Source organism: Echinops telfairi, unplaced genomic scaffold (assembly GCF_000313985.2).
Source record: "Echinops telfairi isolate 266 unplaced genomic scaffold, ASM31398v2 ScPeMD7_7468;HRSCAF=8506_0, whole genome shotgun sequence".
Classification (NCBI taxonomy): domain Eukaryota; kingdom Metazoa; phylum Chordata; class Mammalia; order Afrosoricida; family Tenrecidae; genus Echinops; species Echinops telfairi.
In genome coordinates, this window is record NW_022111369.1 from 46,261,760 (window position 1) to 46,278,025 (window position 16,266).

The 16,266-nt window shown below is 38.4% G+C and overlaps 1 protein-coding gene across 3 annotated transcripts in view; it reads right to left on the reverse strand.

Moving 5' to 3' along the window:
- The window catches only part of MTHFD2L (methylenetetrahydrofolate dehydrogenase (NADP+ dependent) 2 like), a 165,616-nt gene that overhangs the window by 84,051 nt on the left and 65,299 nt on the right, over positions 1-16,266 (reverse strand). For 2 of the 3 annotated variants that reach the window (XM_004703199.4, XM_045284283.1), the window contains exon 6: positions 14,800-14,892. The exons of the other annotated variant lie outside the window; for it this stretch is intronic. In XM_004703199.4, coding sequence (XP_004703256.1) covers positions 14,800-14,892 — 93 coding nt within the window. The remainder of the gene's footprint in view (positions 1-14,799; positions 14,893-16,266) is intronic. 3 annotated transcript variants of the gene reach the window in all.

Sequence of the window (16,266 nt, forward strand, 5' to 3'; positions counted from 1 at the left end):
TCTGGGGTCTTAAAAGCTTGAAGGTAACAAGCGGCCATCTAGCTCAGAAGCAACAAAGCCCACATGGAAGAAGCACATAGGCTGGGTTCTGATTGCTGAGTCTAGCTAATGGAAAGTGCTTGAACAACTTTTCCCAGTGACCTTGGGAATACACTTCCCTCCCCTTACACTCTTTCCCTACAGCTCCAATTGATGGAGACCATAGTTTAAGCCCTGTTTCTTATCTCCTACTTTATTCTCCCATTCCTGCCTGCCCCCCTTGCTATCTGACAATCTACTTCATCCAAGCCATAGGGTCACTTTGGCTACTCTGCCTTCCCAAGCCCACCTCTCATACAGTGACCTGCCACAAACCCAAAATGGAAGAGACACTCTGGCAACCTCACTGTCTGCCTGGCATACCTTTCTCTGAGCTGTGTGGGGTCACATCAGGGTCCCCAATCCTCTGACTTCACCAACCGACCTGGCCCTCCAGTCTGGCCACTGCTTGCAAGCAGCAAGAGGAGGCCATGTTTACATCCAATTTACCTGAAATTTCCTCTATACTTACTGGCCCAGCCAATCGGCTAGTGATATCACCCATTTATGCACTACTGGATCAATGAAAACTGTAGCCAACATCAGCCCAGTCTGCTCTCAGCCATTCTCCACAACCAGCTGAGAAAGGTCCTCACATTGCCATTACTGCCCTGCCCATTTAGATACAGGCAGGGAGAGTTTCAGTGCTGCCAGACACTCACCAGTATAACACACTCCTCTGTCAACCCAAATTTAACAAAAGAAAACAAACAGCAGGGAGAAACATACAAAGAGATGATAATAAAATAGCACCTTAAAGCCTGAAAGACAATAGATTCTATGGAATCACATAAAGATGCAGGAAAAATTGCTCAAGTAAGTGATCAAAATAAAGGGCCATAAAACATTCTGGAAGAAAGTAAGGGGATGTAACTACCCTATTCAGAACTCCGAATATCCTAATAGAGATAAATTAAAACACAGTCAAAGCTCAGGGAAACATTCAAATAAACCAATACAAATACAAAAATGACAAAACAAATACAAAAGTAGAAACCACAAATAACCAATAACTAGAAATCCAAGAGATTAGCAACAGAATATCAAAAATGGATAGCTCAAAAGGACATCGAAGTAGAGCTAAATCAATAGAATAAAGAACCAGCAAAATAAATGACACATCCTGTAAACGTATTTGACCGAAAAGAGCAACCACCACCAAAAATAAAACAATCCAAATAATAGAATGGAGAAACTCTAGGGCTTATGTAGAACATCATCAAGAGGAATAATCTATACTTAATTGGAATTCAAGAACAGGGATAGATAAATAAAAGCACGGAAAAAATCGGAATATTTGCTGGCAGAAAACTTCCTCAATATCATGAACATTGAGAGGAGTTCAATAAATCCCATACAGAATACACCCCAAAAGAAAGTTACTAGGGTACATAATCAAATATTCCAAACTAAACACAAATAATTATGAGTGCCTTATGGGACTCACAATCATCACCTACAAAGAGGCACGAAGCTAAATAAGACGAAGCTCTGACTTGTTGGCAGCAATCTTGCAGGCAAGAAATCACAGTGGATGACATACACAAAGTCCGGAGAGTTAAGCACTGCCAACCAAGAACCAGATATCCAAAAAAATTATTCTCAAATGTAATAACAAACAGCACATTCCAAGATAAACACAAATTAGCGAATTTAAAAGACCACACCAACTCTACAAGGACCAGTAAAGAATGGATGACACCAACAACAACCTGCAAGTAAAACACACAACAACATCAAGCAGGTGTCTCAAATGTCACATAAAGCTATGAAAATTAAAACAGGGAAACAGAGATGGCAACCTGTAATTGACAGTAACTTCAAAATGAAAAGGGGGAACAAATGTAGTAATTAAACTTCTACCTGAAGAGGAAGTAAAAACAATAGCAAAAAGTTACAGACTGCTTGAGAGTTGGGAAGATAAAAAGAAGTCTTACTGTAACCATAAGAAAAATAAACATACCTACTTACTAAAATAAATAAGAAAACAAAAAGATTTAGTAAACACAAGATCAATAAAAAATAAAGAAAATGAGAGGATAATCCAGAATCAGAAACAACTCAGCACATACAATTAAATGGAAAAAAGAAACTGTCAACACTACAAATAAAAACAATAAATTCATGTATATTGATAGCCATACTAATGTAAAGTGATTTAAATATTCAGTCAAGTGACTAAGAGTGGCAAAATCATTTTTTTAAAAAGTCCTTTCAGTATGCTACCTACAGGAACCACACCTTAGGCACAGACATAAATAGGTTTTAAAATAAAAGCATCTATATACACATAAATCAAAGAAGAGTCATCAAAAATGATCAGCAGTGGCTATATTAATTTCTGATAAAATAAACTTTAAATAAAATTCTATCATAAGGGATATGGAAGGACATTACATAAGTATTAAGGTATCACATACCAAGAATAAATAACCACAATAAACATTTACACACCCAATGACAGAATTTCAAAGTATATGAATTTGAATAACAAAATTCAAAAGAGAAATAGATCTACAATAACAGTCTTGGACTTTAGCACATCACTTTCAACAATGGATAGCACAACTAGGAAAAACTCAAAAAAGATATGTAAGATCGAAATAATGCAATTAACTGACTCAACCTCATAATCATATACAGAAAACAGTAACATAGCACACATTCTTCTTTAGCACACATGTTCCAGTATAAACCATCTTAAAAGAGGCCACAAGCAAGCCTCAATAAATTAAAAACATCAAATATTATAAAGCATCTTTTCTAATCACAATACTATGAAATTTGAAATCAATAACATCAAGGACAAGGTAAAAATCAAATATATGGAAAATGACTAATATCTTGTTTTTTTAAAAAATCACTGAATAATAAAAAAAAATTAAAAACAAAACACAAATTCCTAAATTAAATGAGAATGGAAATACAAAATCCCAAAACCTTGGTACACATTTAAACTAGTGCTCAGAGAAGATTTTATAGCAATAAATGCACATATCAATAAAAGAAGAATGAGCCAGTCAGTAACATAACCCTACAACTCAAACAATTAAAAAGGAACAGGAGAAGAACCCCAAAGTCAATGGAAGAAGGGAAGTAATAAAGATTAAAACAGAAAAAAATGAATCAGATAACAGAAAAATAATGGGCAAGGATCAATACAATACAGAAAACACTGGCCAAATTGATAAAGGAAAAGAATGAGAAGATTCAAGTTTACCAAAATAACAAGCAGGAAGATGTGTTAGACGAGGTTCTCTAGAGAATCCAAACAAGTGACATATATGTCATATGTATAAAGATTTATATCATCAAATATCTCATAGAGTTAGAAGTGGGTGAGTTCAGTTTGGTTCAAGTTCATTGGTCAAATGTCAGCTGCAGACTTCTGGCTTTGGTCACTTCTGGGGCTGACAAACAGGAAGCAGGGAGATGAAGAAGGCTAATAGATGCCCAGCTAAGTGAACCCAAGATTAGTGAAATGAATTTAAAGTAGGCAGTCTGCTAATGGCTCCTAGGATCAGCAGGCAATATAATATAACAGGAGATCCATGAAACAGATGTAAGATCCAAATTCAGGAGTAAATGTGAGTTGGTTTCCATACACTATCAATTTATACTAAGTGTAGGCCATACCGTGAATGAAAACGCCATCAATCATACCAAGGTTGTGACCAAATTAAGCAAATCTCTTCTCCCCACAAGTGCTTGGTGCCTCACAGAAGATCCCATCATGGAATTAATCACACTATGTTAGATCCTATCTCGGGAGAATGTTGGTCTACCCAAGCTAACCAAAAAAACCGTGATGATCACAGTTGGGCAAAATCATAACAGAACCAACTGAGATTAAAAAGGATCATGACAGAATATTGTGAAAAAATTTACACTGATGAATTGAAACTATAGAAGAAGTAAACAGATTTCTAGAAGCTTACCACCACCTACCTAAACGAATATGAACTGAGGTAGAAAATTTGAATGAATACAACAGAAGAAGGAATTGAAGATGTCATAAAAACAAAAGGATAAACAAAAACACTCTCCCAATAAAAGAACCCTAGCCCAGACAGCTACCCTGGGAAATTCTACCAAACATCTAAAGATGAGCTGATACCAATCCTACTCAAACTATTCCAGAACATAGAAAAAGAAGAAATATTTAACTAAATTCTACAAAGTCACCATTACCCTGATACCAAAGACAGGATACCAAAAGACATCATATTTTTTAAAAAGAAGGAAGGAAAAGAAAGAAAAAGTAGTTATAGAAAAAAAAAAGAAGAAGAAGAAATCAGTTGTTGATTCTATTCCATCCCATGTAACCCATGTGTGCCAGAGTAGAACTCCATACAGTTTTCAATAGCTAAGTTTTCAGAAATGGATCACCAGGTCTTTCTTCTAAGGCACCTCTGTGTAGACTTAAACCACTACCCTTTCAGGTAGCAGCCAAGTGGTAAACAGTGAACCTGCATGTGGATTAATCATTAAAATGATTCGTTATTTATAAAGAATCACTTAAACATTCATATACAATGACCTATGAGGAAATAACAGCATAGTGGAATTGCTGACCTAACAAGTCGCTCTTCATATGCAGAAACAAAAAGAAGTCACTTATAAAGCTATTTCTTATACACATATGTGTCTATGCATTTGTTTCTCTAGTCTGCCCAGACTAATACACAATTAGTAAGTGGAAGAGTTAGAATTTAAATCCTATATACCATAAAAAAAACTTTACCAAATTGAGATAAATTATATTTAGGAATATAGAAAGTCCAAGTGGAAAAGCAGAGCTTATCTGAAGTGGACAAGCTGGAGATGACAAACTGGGTGTGAGCAGAATAATGGAGTTACTGTGAAATATGCTGTCACATACCAAGGCCGTACCTAGGGCTGTAAGTGAGCAACTTCCACTCCCAAGTCGCAGGAACTGTGAATGGTGGGATACATTATGTCCATGCCCTCCACCCCTTGGAGCTTCTCAGTGTCCCAACATCCTGAAGATTACAGACTTTACTCCACAGAAGAGGAAATCTACCAACGGGATAACCCAATGGCAACACAGGCTGATGTTTGGTGGAGGTGTATCAAGAGCCTGATCATTGGAAGGGAAAGGGATGAAAGGAAGTTGGTTGGTCATTTAATATTTTATGATGAGTAAGTATGAATATTTCATATTTCTCTGATGAAATGCCCATTTGTGCTGTTTTATATTAGAGTGTCTGTCATTAAAAGTGTTGCAATGGAGATGATAGAGTTATGAATGTGACAATTCATTCCTCATGCTGGAAGGGATGGCTTATTGGACAAAATGCCAGCTTCCACCATTGTTGTAGTTACATAATCTGGTGACAATTTGAGGATTACAAGTGCAGGGGTAGAGTCTGGACTGTCAATCAGAATATAGCCAATGGGGTTTCTGTGTGGGTGTGGCCCTCTCTTGAGGATTCTGGGAACTCCCATATTTCCTCCTTGGAGCTGAGAGACATACTCGCTCTCTGATGACTCCCTGCGAGACATTTCTGAGGAGAAGCCACCTGAACCTACCTTGATGCAGCCACACTCCTGGACCTGAAGAAGCCACATGGAGACCCCTGGGAGCGCTGAGATGCTTAAGCCACTGGATCCACAAGACTTCCCACCCACGGGCCTGTGACCTTCCTACATTCGGCGTCATTGCATGTGCTTTGTGAGTATAAAGAGAACTTTATAGATTGATATCAGACATATGGGCTAATATCAGACTTATGAACTTGATCTGGACTGGGCTGGGATATTTTCTTAATTTCAACTGCTCTTGTATATAAAGCTCTTTCTTATACACATATGAGAGTCTCCATGAATTTGTTTTTCTAGTCTACCCAGACTAACAAAACCACTGTGGCACCTCTGTATCTAGGGTTTCACATGACAGTGGCAATGACTCAATAATTCATACAGTTTACTCAGATGGTGGCCAGTCCTTTGGACAGTGTCTACAAAGTAATTTGCCTCTACCTCCTGGATAATGAATATTCTGAAACTTTTACAAACTTAGTATTTTTTTCCAGTTTCCTCAAAGTAAGAGTCAAAGAACTTCTAACGCATCATTAGAATCGGTGTTCTCTGATGGTTAGCTTTCCTTTATCATTAGCTGTATACAAAGTCAATTTAATCTTCCTTTTGCTTTTCATTCAACTGTTGTTCCTGGTACTATGTTTTGAGTGTTTATAATAACTTTTTTACTCATCTTTCAGCCTTCTCACAGCTTCTCAATCTTCACACTCAAATTCTAACCAGTCCACTCATGTGCTTTAGTGTTCTAAACTACTCTGATGAATGAATACTTAAGTTTTATAGCTTTATCAACTACATAATGAAGTAAGAAATAAGTAGTCTTCAGTAGTTCACAATAATAATGCTTCCACTATGTAACTCAACCAATATGTAGTCAATCTTTAAATATAAATAAAAATCATATCAGCTAATTTAAACAATCAATTTCAAGAAACCTTTGTTCCCAATGAAGTTTCAAAAATCAATATAGAACATAACTATTGAGTATCCACTGTGTGCCAAGCTTTTAACATCAAACAAACGAACAAAATTCCTATCCTGTCTCTGCTATAGGCTAGTGAAGATTACAGACAACTCTAAATAGGCATAAAGTGCTATAACCATGACACACTAAAGGGTCACAGAAACTCACTCACTATCTGTGAAGTCAGAGAGGGTGATTTGAGTACAAACTTTCCAGAGTGAAGCATCTAAATTATCCTAAATCATGATTGGGGTGGGAGAAGGGGCAGGGGGCCAAGTGGAGGAGTTCTTTAAGAGGCAAGTTATATATATGCATATATATTCACACATATATAATAAGCATATATTATATATACCTAGATATATGTACATATGTGTATGATTCATACTATTTGAGAAATTGATAGAGTGAGATTACTGTTAACAATAATTTTATCCATGACCACAATCTTTGTAAGATTTACATAATTTCTTTTTTCTGCAAACCCTATTCAGAGATCTCATCACTATATTCTTTCCTGCCACCTCACACATTATCAATCTTTCTGATACATCACAAGCTCCTCCTTCTACTCTCCCTGGGTTCTCCGGGATGGGACTACATCCATATATGCTGACATGCTAGTCACAACAGTGATCAAACCCTGCCTGTTCCAGCTACCTATGCCATTAGATCACCAGCTGTTTCTTTAATACTCACAGCTGATTGTATACATTACCTTCCCACATGTAATGAATAATGTGGTCATTTTGGTAACATTTTACCTTGATTTCTGGTTACATAGAATTTAATTTTACATTAACCCATATTTCCTCTTTATCATTGCAATATGCCAATATCTATGTATTTTCATCCTTAAATTTTCTGGGTGTTTTTTAAGGAAGGTTAACAATCATTAGTTACTTCTTCCACAACATTTTCCATTAATCAAATGTTCTTTTTTGTTAGACTGCATATCAGGACTCTTTTCTAGAATTCGACACTACTTTACGTCTCATTAGAAAGAAACGATTGAGCTGGAATATAAAACCAGGGGTAAGGCCTGTTCCCACTGAAACACAAGATCTTCAGATTAGGGCTCAGAAGGTGTGTGGTAACTGTGCTGGATTGCCGTGCACTTGACTGGTGCCCTCTAGTGGTAGGAACATGTTCTTTGTAGGATGAAACAAACTCAAGCACACTGCTATTGAGTAGATTCCAACTCATAAAGACCTAAAGGATAGGGAAGAACTGCCTTTGTGTATTTCCGAGACTGTAAATCTTTACAGGAGCAGAAAGCCTCATCTTTCTCCCATTGATCAGCTTGTTGTTTCAAACTGCTGACCTTGGAGTTAGCAGCCCAACCCATCTCCACTATGCCATGACTGAGCCTTAGTACTGTCACCACACCTTGGGACTGGAATGCTGCTTGGTTTCTTATTTTGTTCATTTTAAGTAAGTTTGGCTCCCAGTCCCCTTCTGTTCCTTTGCTTCCTTTCTTTTCCTTTCTCTTTCTTTTCCTGTCTTCTTCTTTAACACCTATACTGGAGGCCGATTTAGGCCTTTAAAGAGTACACACACACACACATCCCACCCCCTCACTGACACCAAGACAATTCAGACTCATACCAATCCTATGGGGCAGAGTAGAACTGACCCTCTGGGTCACCAAGGCTGCAAATCTTTATGGGACCAGACTGTCCTGTCTCTCTCCCAAGGAGCACCTGGTGGGTTTGAACTGCTGACTTTGCATTTAGTAGGCCATCTTGTAACCAACTATGCCACCAGGACACCTTAAAGAGGTACTCACACTGAGTCTATAAGATCAACTTATAGTTACTAACAGTGTTGGCGCAACAACTTGTGATATAAAGATTTAATCACAAGAGAGTATCCATGGATCTAGTTAGAGGATGGTGATCACCATCCGCTATTTGTCATGATAACAAAACATGACACAAATGGACCTTGAGGGACTTTGTCCAAGGAGAAGAAACTATGCACTCCTTGTGATAGTTGATGCCTGGGATCCAAGGTGGTGGTGGTGGTGGTGGTGTGGTGTCTAGGTTCCATGGAGTCGGCTCTGACTTACAGTGGCTGTGGACAAAAGAAATCAACACCACAGGGTCCTGGGAACTGAGGACCATGATGGAACCATACTTGTAAGTTTTACACATGAGGATCAACGGTCATCTTTTTAAAATAATGCAAATATTTTGTTTAAAATTGGAGATGGAGAATGATAATCACTCAAATATCTCTTTACTAACCAAATTCTGAGTCTTATTTCAAATCAAAGTGTTACTAAAAACCAAGTTAATATAACATTGCTCTCTTATGAGTACATTAATCACTATAGAAGCATTTTTCCTATTGTTTACCCATGACCTGGAAAAGTTAATCTCACGAAACATCTAGATTAATTCTACTCACCTGCTCAAAATTCTCCATTTGCTACCACTTGTATGTGATTTCTCAGCCAAACAAGAAATGTGGTTAGCAGTACACGCTTACTGATGACTTCTGGGAAAGGGGGCATTTCTATGTTTACTCTGTAACAAGGTAAATTACTGGCCTGCCAAGACTTACTATAAAATGTATTCAGCATTTCTGTTTTTCGTATATGAAACCCAGGATTGATGAACCTATAGGGACAGCAAGTAGACGAAGGGTTATGGGGTGTGTGGGTGGGGGGTGTGAGGTACAGGAGAAGTGGGAGTGGGGAGGGTAAAAGGGAGACAATGTCAAGGAGTCCAGAAATAAAAATAGTGTTTGGAAATGGATTATGGAAACAATTGTACAATTCTGTTTGATGTGATTGAACTATGGAATGATATATGTATTAACTCCCAATTAATACTAATGGATGACAGTGGGAGCCCAAGATTCATTTGTGTGAAGGACATGCGAAATAAGCCTCCGGTCATCTCCCTCTATGCATAACTGAGGGACGGGAGGAAAGTGGTTACTAGGCAGACTGCACTGGAGAGAGGGTTATAGATGAGCAAAGGCATCAATCTGACTTGAGCAGTTGAAACTGTCAGGTGACCCCCTCTGATGCATGCTGGACCTGATTTGGTTGTTGTGTTTTCGTTTGTTCATATTGGGGTGTATCTCAGAGGTGTAAGGTCATTGGAGGCCACCCTCTGGAAGTTGTGTTATTTGATTTTCTGTATTTTGGTATATTAAACCCAGGATTGATGAGCCTATATGGACAGCAAGTAAAATGAGGTTTTTATTTTTGTGTGTGGGGAGGGGATACAGTGGTGGTGGGGGCATAAATGGGAGATGATGTCAAGGAGTCCAGGAAGAAAAAGAATGTTTGGAAACAGATTGTGGTAGCAATTGTACAATTCTGCTTGATTGAACTATGGAACCAAGGAATGATATATATACTAATTTCCAATTAATACTAAATTAAAATAAATAAATAAGAAAACAATTTTTAAAGAATAGGGAATTGAATTAAATTTGGTTGAAACTAATTTGAACTATCATTATCCTCTTTATAAAACTTAATGTGTTCAGGAAACCCTACCTTCCCTTGTTGGTTTGTAAATATTCAAAAGTTTGTTTTTAAAGTATATAAATTACCAATAACATCTATATGATAGGCAAAATGTTAAAGGTTCTCATTAGTCTTAGATAAGGGTTAAAAAAAGTCATAATTCTCTCTATCACATATAAACTAATAGAGGGCAAGAATCAAGGTAGAAATAAAGGTAAGGTAATTTGCATGTTCAAATATAAAATAAGTTAGGAGAACCCAAGGTCCATTAAGCACAAGTGCTTTAACTGTCCCATCTCTGGTTTTGCTCCTCTAGAGCCATTTCTTCTTGAAGCCTGTGCGATCTTTTATAAATATTAGTAAGACCATGTCAAGCTCCTGCTCTCGATTATCCTTGGCTTATAGAAACATTCTTATTTTTGCCTACAAGGTCTGTGGTGGAGTGACATTTCTTGATATGTGCTTCTATCCTTGTCGCTGGAACTTCCAGGAAGGGTTGAGTGGGATTGTGCAAACAGGATACATGGAACACTAGCACAAGGGATTGATCACTTTTTTTTACCGCTCTCCTGGCTATAAGGATGACCCCTCTTTGAGCAGGAGCATAGAGAAAGAAATGCCAGAGCCACTGGAAGTGGACCATGTTCAAGATCTCTGTCTACGTTGCAGAGGCCAAGACCAGAGGCACCAGAGGCCACTGCTAGGAGACCATGAGACAATAGAGGCGTAACACTGAGGTTCAGAGACTATGAGGCAGAGCAGCATGCTGGCTTCCTGGCCCTTGGAGAGAGAGGCCAAGGGAACACAAGGATGACTGGCTGAGGGCTGGGAGAGATGTGGCTGCTGACTAAGAAGAGGTTTTGCTGTGGACTAATGCCTTTTTAGTAATCTTGGCTTGTGGCCACCTATTAACGTCCCTACTAAACCCCCTTAACTGTGGATGTTGTCTCCGAGTTTTGTCTGGCCGTTGCAATGCATTCTCGAACATGTCATAGAAGTAGAGTTCCAGGAAAGGAATTGCTGGTTTCAGAATCAAGAAGGCTGGAAGGTGGATGCATGTCCAAATCCTGCCTCATGGCAATAGGGAAGCCAGACATTGCCTTGTCATGCACTGCAAGGTCCTACATGAACTAGCCATAGCTATCTTTCCAATATAATTTCCTCCCAACCTCCTCATAATACATTCAAGTTTATATAATACCAGGATGATAGAAAAAGTTCTCAAATATCCATGTTTGGAAGATCCCACCATTCTCCTCCCTAAGGATTTCTATACTTGCTTTCCTCTCGGCAAATGATTGGACGGGGCCATGAAAATAGGACACGTGTAAAGAGGACAAGGTGCTCTTCCTTCTGGATTTTCCCCTGATTTGTTCCTTCTCTTTATTAGGCATGCACCAGTCAGAGTCCTGGCAGGAAAAGGAATCAAGCCCAGATGTGTTCAGATGGAGATATCAATGAAGTGATTTTTAAAAAGATATGGTTGGGACTAAGTGGGTGTATTAGGCTGGGTAGATTAGAGAAACAAATTCACTTACAGTCACATATATGTAAGAAAGAGCTATATATTAAAGAGTAATTATGCATCAATAAAACATCCCAGCCCAGTCCAGATCAACTCCATAAGTCCAATACTAGGTCATAAACCTGATACTAGTCCATAAATCCCTCTTCAGACTCATGAAGCCACATGCAATGATGCAGAATGCAGGAACATCACTGACTGGTGGGTGCAAAGTCCTGTGGATCCAATGGCAGTGGCTCTGGCAGCTCCCGAGTGATAGCAGGAAGGTAAAGACAGAGAGAAGGGCGAGGTCCCCAGGACCCTCCTTATGAGAAGACCACACCCTGAAGGAGACATCATCAGGCTGTGACCTGATTGACAGGTTGGACTCTACCCTACACTCTTATTTATCAAGTTGACACAAAATTATGTAACTACCACAGCAGGTGGGGTTGGGGGAGGTAAAAAAGGAATACTGAGGAGTTTTGAGACTAAAAATATTAGGAAGCATGTGTGGTCTTCAAAATTGAAGAGGTAGAGGGAGTAAATAATCTTGCAGGGAGAGAGGGAAGTTCTTCAGTACAAACCATAGACACGGGAGGAAGTAGAAAGCACACAGAAGTAGAGAAGGAGTAGATAAGACAGACCCAGACTTGACCAGCCTCTCCTTCTCCCTCTGATCCCTGCCTCTGAAAGACACTTTCTCTCTGACAAACACTGCTAGGAGCTCGTTACAGAGGAACAAAGGTAAGGCAGTCCTCAGTAGCCAGCCTCTCTGGGCCAAAGCCGGGTAGGGGAGGACAGAGATTGGATCTGGCAAGCAAATGGAAAAGGGTCAGAACATGAATTTTGCTTCAAGTTAAATCCCAGAAAGATCTAACCAATCACTCAGCAGACCCATCTCTTTTAAGGAGATCCCCTGTCCACTCTATGTCCTCACCCTTCACTTTTCCCTGTAGCACCAACCACTGTTGTTGGTTTTAGGTGCCACCAAGTTGGCTCTGACCTGTGCACAACAGAAGAAAATACTGCCTGCTGCTGTGCCAGCCTCACCATTGTTCCTATGCCCAACCCCATTGACGGCCGCCACTGCCTCAATCCATCTTGTCAAGGGCCTGACTCTTTCTCACTCTCCTCTACTATAGCAAACACGATGTCCTTCTCCAGGCACTGGTCTCTCCTGACAGTCTGTCCAAAGTATGGAAGGTGAAGGCCTGCATTAGCCACTATCTGTTGTTATTGCTATTAGGCGCCTTCAAGTTGTTTTACCCTCTTAGAGAACCTATGTGCAACACAATGAAGCTCCTTGGGCCTGTGCTTTGCTCATCATTGTTAAGTCTGGGCCAATCCATCTCCAGCTTGTAAAGCATTTTCCTCTTTTTTGCTGAACCTCTGCTTTATCAAGCATAACGTCCTTTCGCTTAGACCAGTTCCTCCTGATAATGTGTCCAAAGTATATGAGAAAAAATCTTGCCATCTCCACTTCAAAGGAGGATTGTGGCTACACTTCTTTCAAGACAGATTTGTTTGCTCTTGGCAGTCCAGGTTACTTTCGATATTATTCTCCAAAACCATCATTCAAATGCATCAATTCTTCTGCAGTTTTTCATATTCATTGTCCGACTTTCACATGCATATGAGGCAACTGAAAATACCATGGCTTGGGTTAGATGCACCTTCTTCAAAATGACATCTTTGTTCTTTAACACTTTAAAGAAGTCTTCTGCTACAGAATTGCCCGATGCGCTATGTCAGTACTTAGCGTTATATTTTATAGCGTGTTTATGTATAGCCCATTTACCGTTCTCTCTCCCACTGAGATATACCTTAACAAGAGCTGAGGTTTTGTCATTTTTATTCACTGCTGCATCCCTAGAACTTAGAACAGCTCCTGGTGCATGCTGCGTTTATCCAGTGGATGAATCAGTCTAGTAGTCATTTCACTATTCAAACATATCCGTATTTGATTAAAATCAGAATGCTACAGTAAACTCTTAAATATCCATAACTGGATTATCCACTCATACACTCTCTCTCCGCTCAGAAGTAAAATGTCTTTCTCATCCACCTGCTATATAGAGTAACACAAATAAATCTTCTCTTTCTTCCATGTTAAAATATAGAACAACATAGTCTCAAAACTTGAGGAAATATTAAAACCCAATGAGCCTAAGCTGCTATGCAATCCATGAACACTTTCTCTGGTGATCCTAAGTGGTGAGGGACAAAGGACTAGAACACATTCTCTAGAGAATAAAAGTTCGAATGATTAATAACTGTTTGCAGGGGGTTTTACCTGTAAAACTTAAAATATTTAAATGAAGTTAAAAGAGGCCATGGATTTTTTTGTTTTGGTTTTGTGTCTTAAACAGGTGCAAGGGTTAGTAAAAATTGGTGAACAGTTCTCTGCAAGTATGTTCCTAAGTTCTTATCGATCTTCTCCCCAATCACTGTACTTAGAGGGAACACACTACTCAAGAATTGGGGTTTTCTGGTAGCTCTAATTGCTACAAAGTTTGTTGTCACTTTTAAGTTTATTTTTTTTAAATCAACAACAAAAACATACTATTATATTTTCTGTAATCATACTCTTTTTTTCCCTTTCTGATTAAATATACTCAGTTCATTAGCCCACATGCCATCTGTTTTGGAAACTATTATTCTAGACCCTTTCCTTTACACCTGATTCAGCCCATTCACTTTCCCCTTGAAGTCTAAAATCAGCCCTAACCTGGTGCCAAGAGCATTGTGGTTGTCTGCCTAGACAGGACATTGCCATCAATTGAACTTGAGAACACATTAGTTCTTGTTGTTGCCATTATTGTTGTTGTTTTTCCCCCATAGTCACGATATATCATTGACCCATATTGACTTTTTTCTATAAATGCTGCTCAATCATGTTTGCACAACTCTTTTTGGTAAGTTTAAACCATTGAATTGTGAGACATCTGAATTCTGTGTCAAGAAAACTGCTAAAATGAAAATAAAAACCAAATTGGCAGAATGGGCATTTGTTTGTAAGCTTCACCTGCTGTTCCAAAGGCTGTCTGGGGCTTCCTAATGGATTGATAAATGCTAACACTGGCAAAAAGGTTCAATGGTGATTGTCAAAGATATAACCCAATCAGGAAGTTAGTCACACACATTCCTCTGTCAGCAAGAACTGCTTGGTAACGAAAGACTTCTAAGCTCCAGACAGCTTACCTGCAGCGACTATGATAACATCTGCCAGCTGAGTGTGGATCTTCAGTTGTTCTTTGGGGGTGTATCTATGAGCTATTGTCACAGTTGCATCACCTGGGAATACAGACAACATTCCACTAGTGATTACTGAGCTTTCTTATGCTTTATGAGCTACTTAAGTCTACAGTAGATCCAGTGACTTCCCAAGTATAGGAAAATGATTTTTAAATCATTTTGAGGTATATAAATAAGAAACTCTAGATTATCCAAAATAATAGTGTGTCCTTCACTTGAGATCATAGATAGATCAAATAAAAGAAATTGAAGGACTATATATGTATGTATATATATATATACCCAAAACAAAACTGGACTTTTTTTTCAAAGCTATTTAATTTTTTTACAAAACAAACTTATCTTCTTCAAAGTACCTTCTATTACATGTAATACATTTGTCAAATCTACAATTCCATTTTTGGAAACATTTTTCAAACTCATCTGTTTGTGAATAATGTAACAGCTTAGGTTACCTAAGCTTTCTAATTATCAAATCCACCCAGATAAAAATTTATTATAAATAAGTCTTAAGCCACAAGATCTACATCATGTTTGTAAGACATAATAAGAATAAAAGATTTGGAACCTATCTCTTAGAAGCTCACAATTTAATAATAACTTAATAATTAGCTTAATAACCTTATATAAAAATTGTGTTTTTCCAAACTCTTACTGTCATCGAGTTGATACCTAGTCACAGTGACCCAATGAGACAGAGTAGAACCACCCCTGTAAGTTCCCAAGACTATGTATCTTTACAGGAGTAGGAAGCCTCATCTTTCTTCCATAGAGGAGCTAGAGTTTTCAAACTACTGACCTTGCAATTAGGAGTCCAGCGCATAAACCACTACTGAATATACTTCTAAGTATGTAAAAATGCAAGCAATTAATAATTCTCTACAGAGAGAAACTGGAGCAGCTTCCTAACATTACCTTTGCAAACTATACAAAATGCTACATTATCAAGGCTTTTTCTCAATTGCCATTTTGAGAAAATAGTTGTTTCTTAAAAACACAAAAAGAAAAAATAACACAATAGGCTTAATTTTAGAGTTTCTTAATTACTGTAATAAAAATTAGTTCAAATCAGTTAAATATTTTTGCTGGACATTCCCAGGTCTCATTTATTCAACAATCAAGAAACAATTACCTAACTGTGCAAGGGAGTGGACATACACAATTCTCTCCTTGTGTAGAAAAGGGTTGCGTAAGTAGCACTCCTAATCCAGTTTGATAAATTCGACATTACCAGGGGATCATGTTATGATCTTGGCACCGAGTTTATCTACTTTAGCTGAGCTAGAAGGTTGTGCTGTGCTGTCGTTAGGTACCCTCGAGTCTTCCCAACTCGCATCAACTCGACGAACAACAGAAGGGAACCTTGCAAGGTCCTGCGCCACACTCACAATTGTTATGTTTGAGCCTATTATA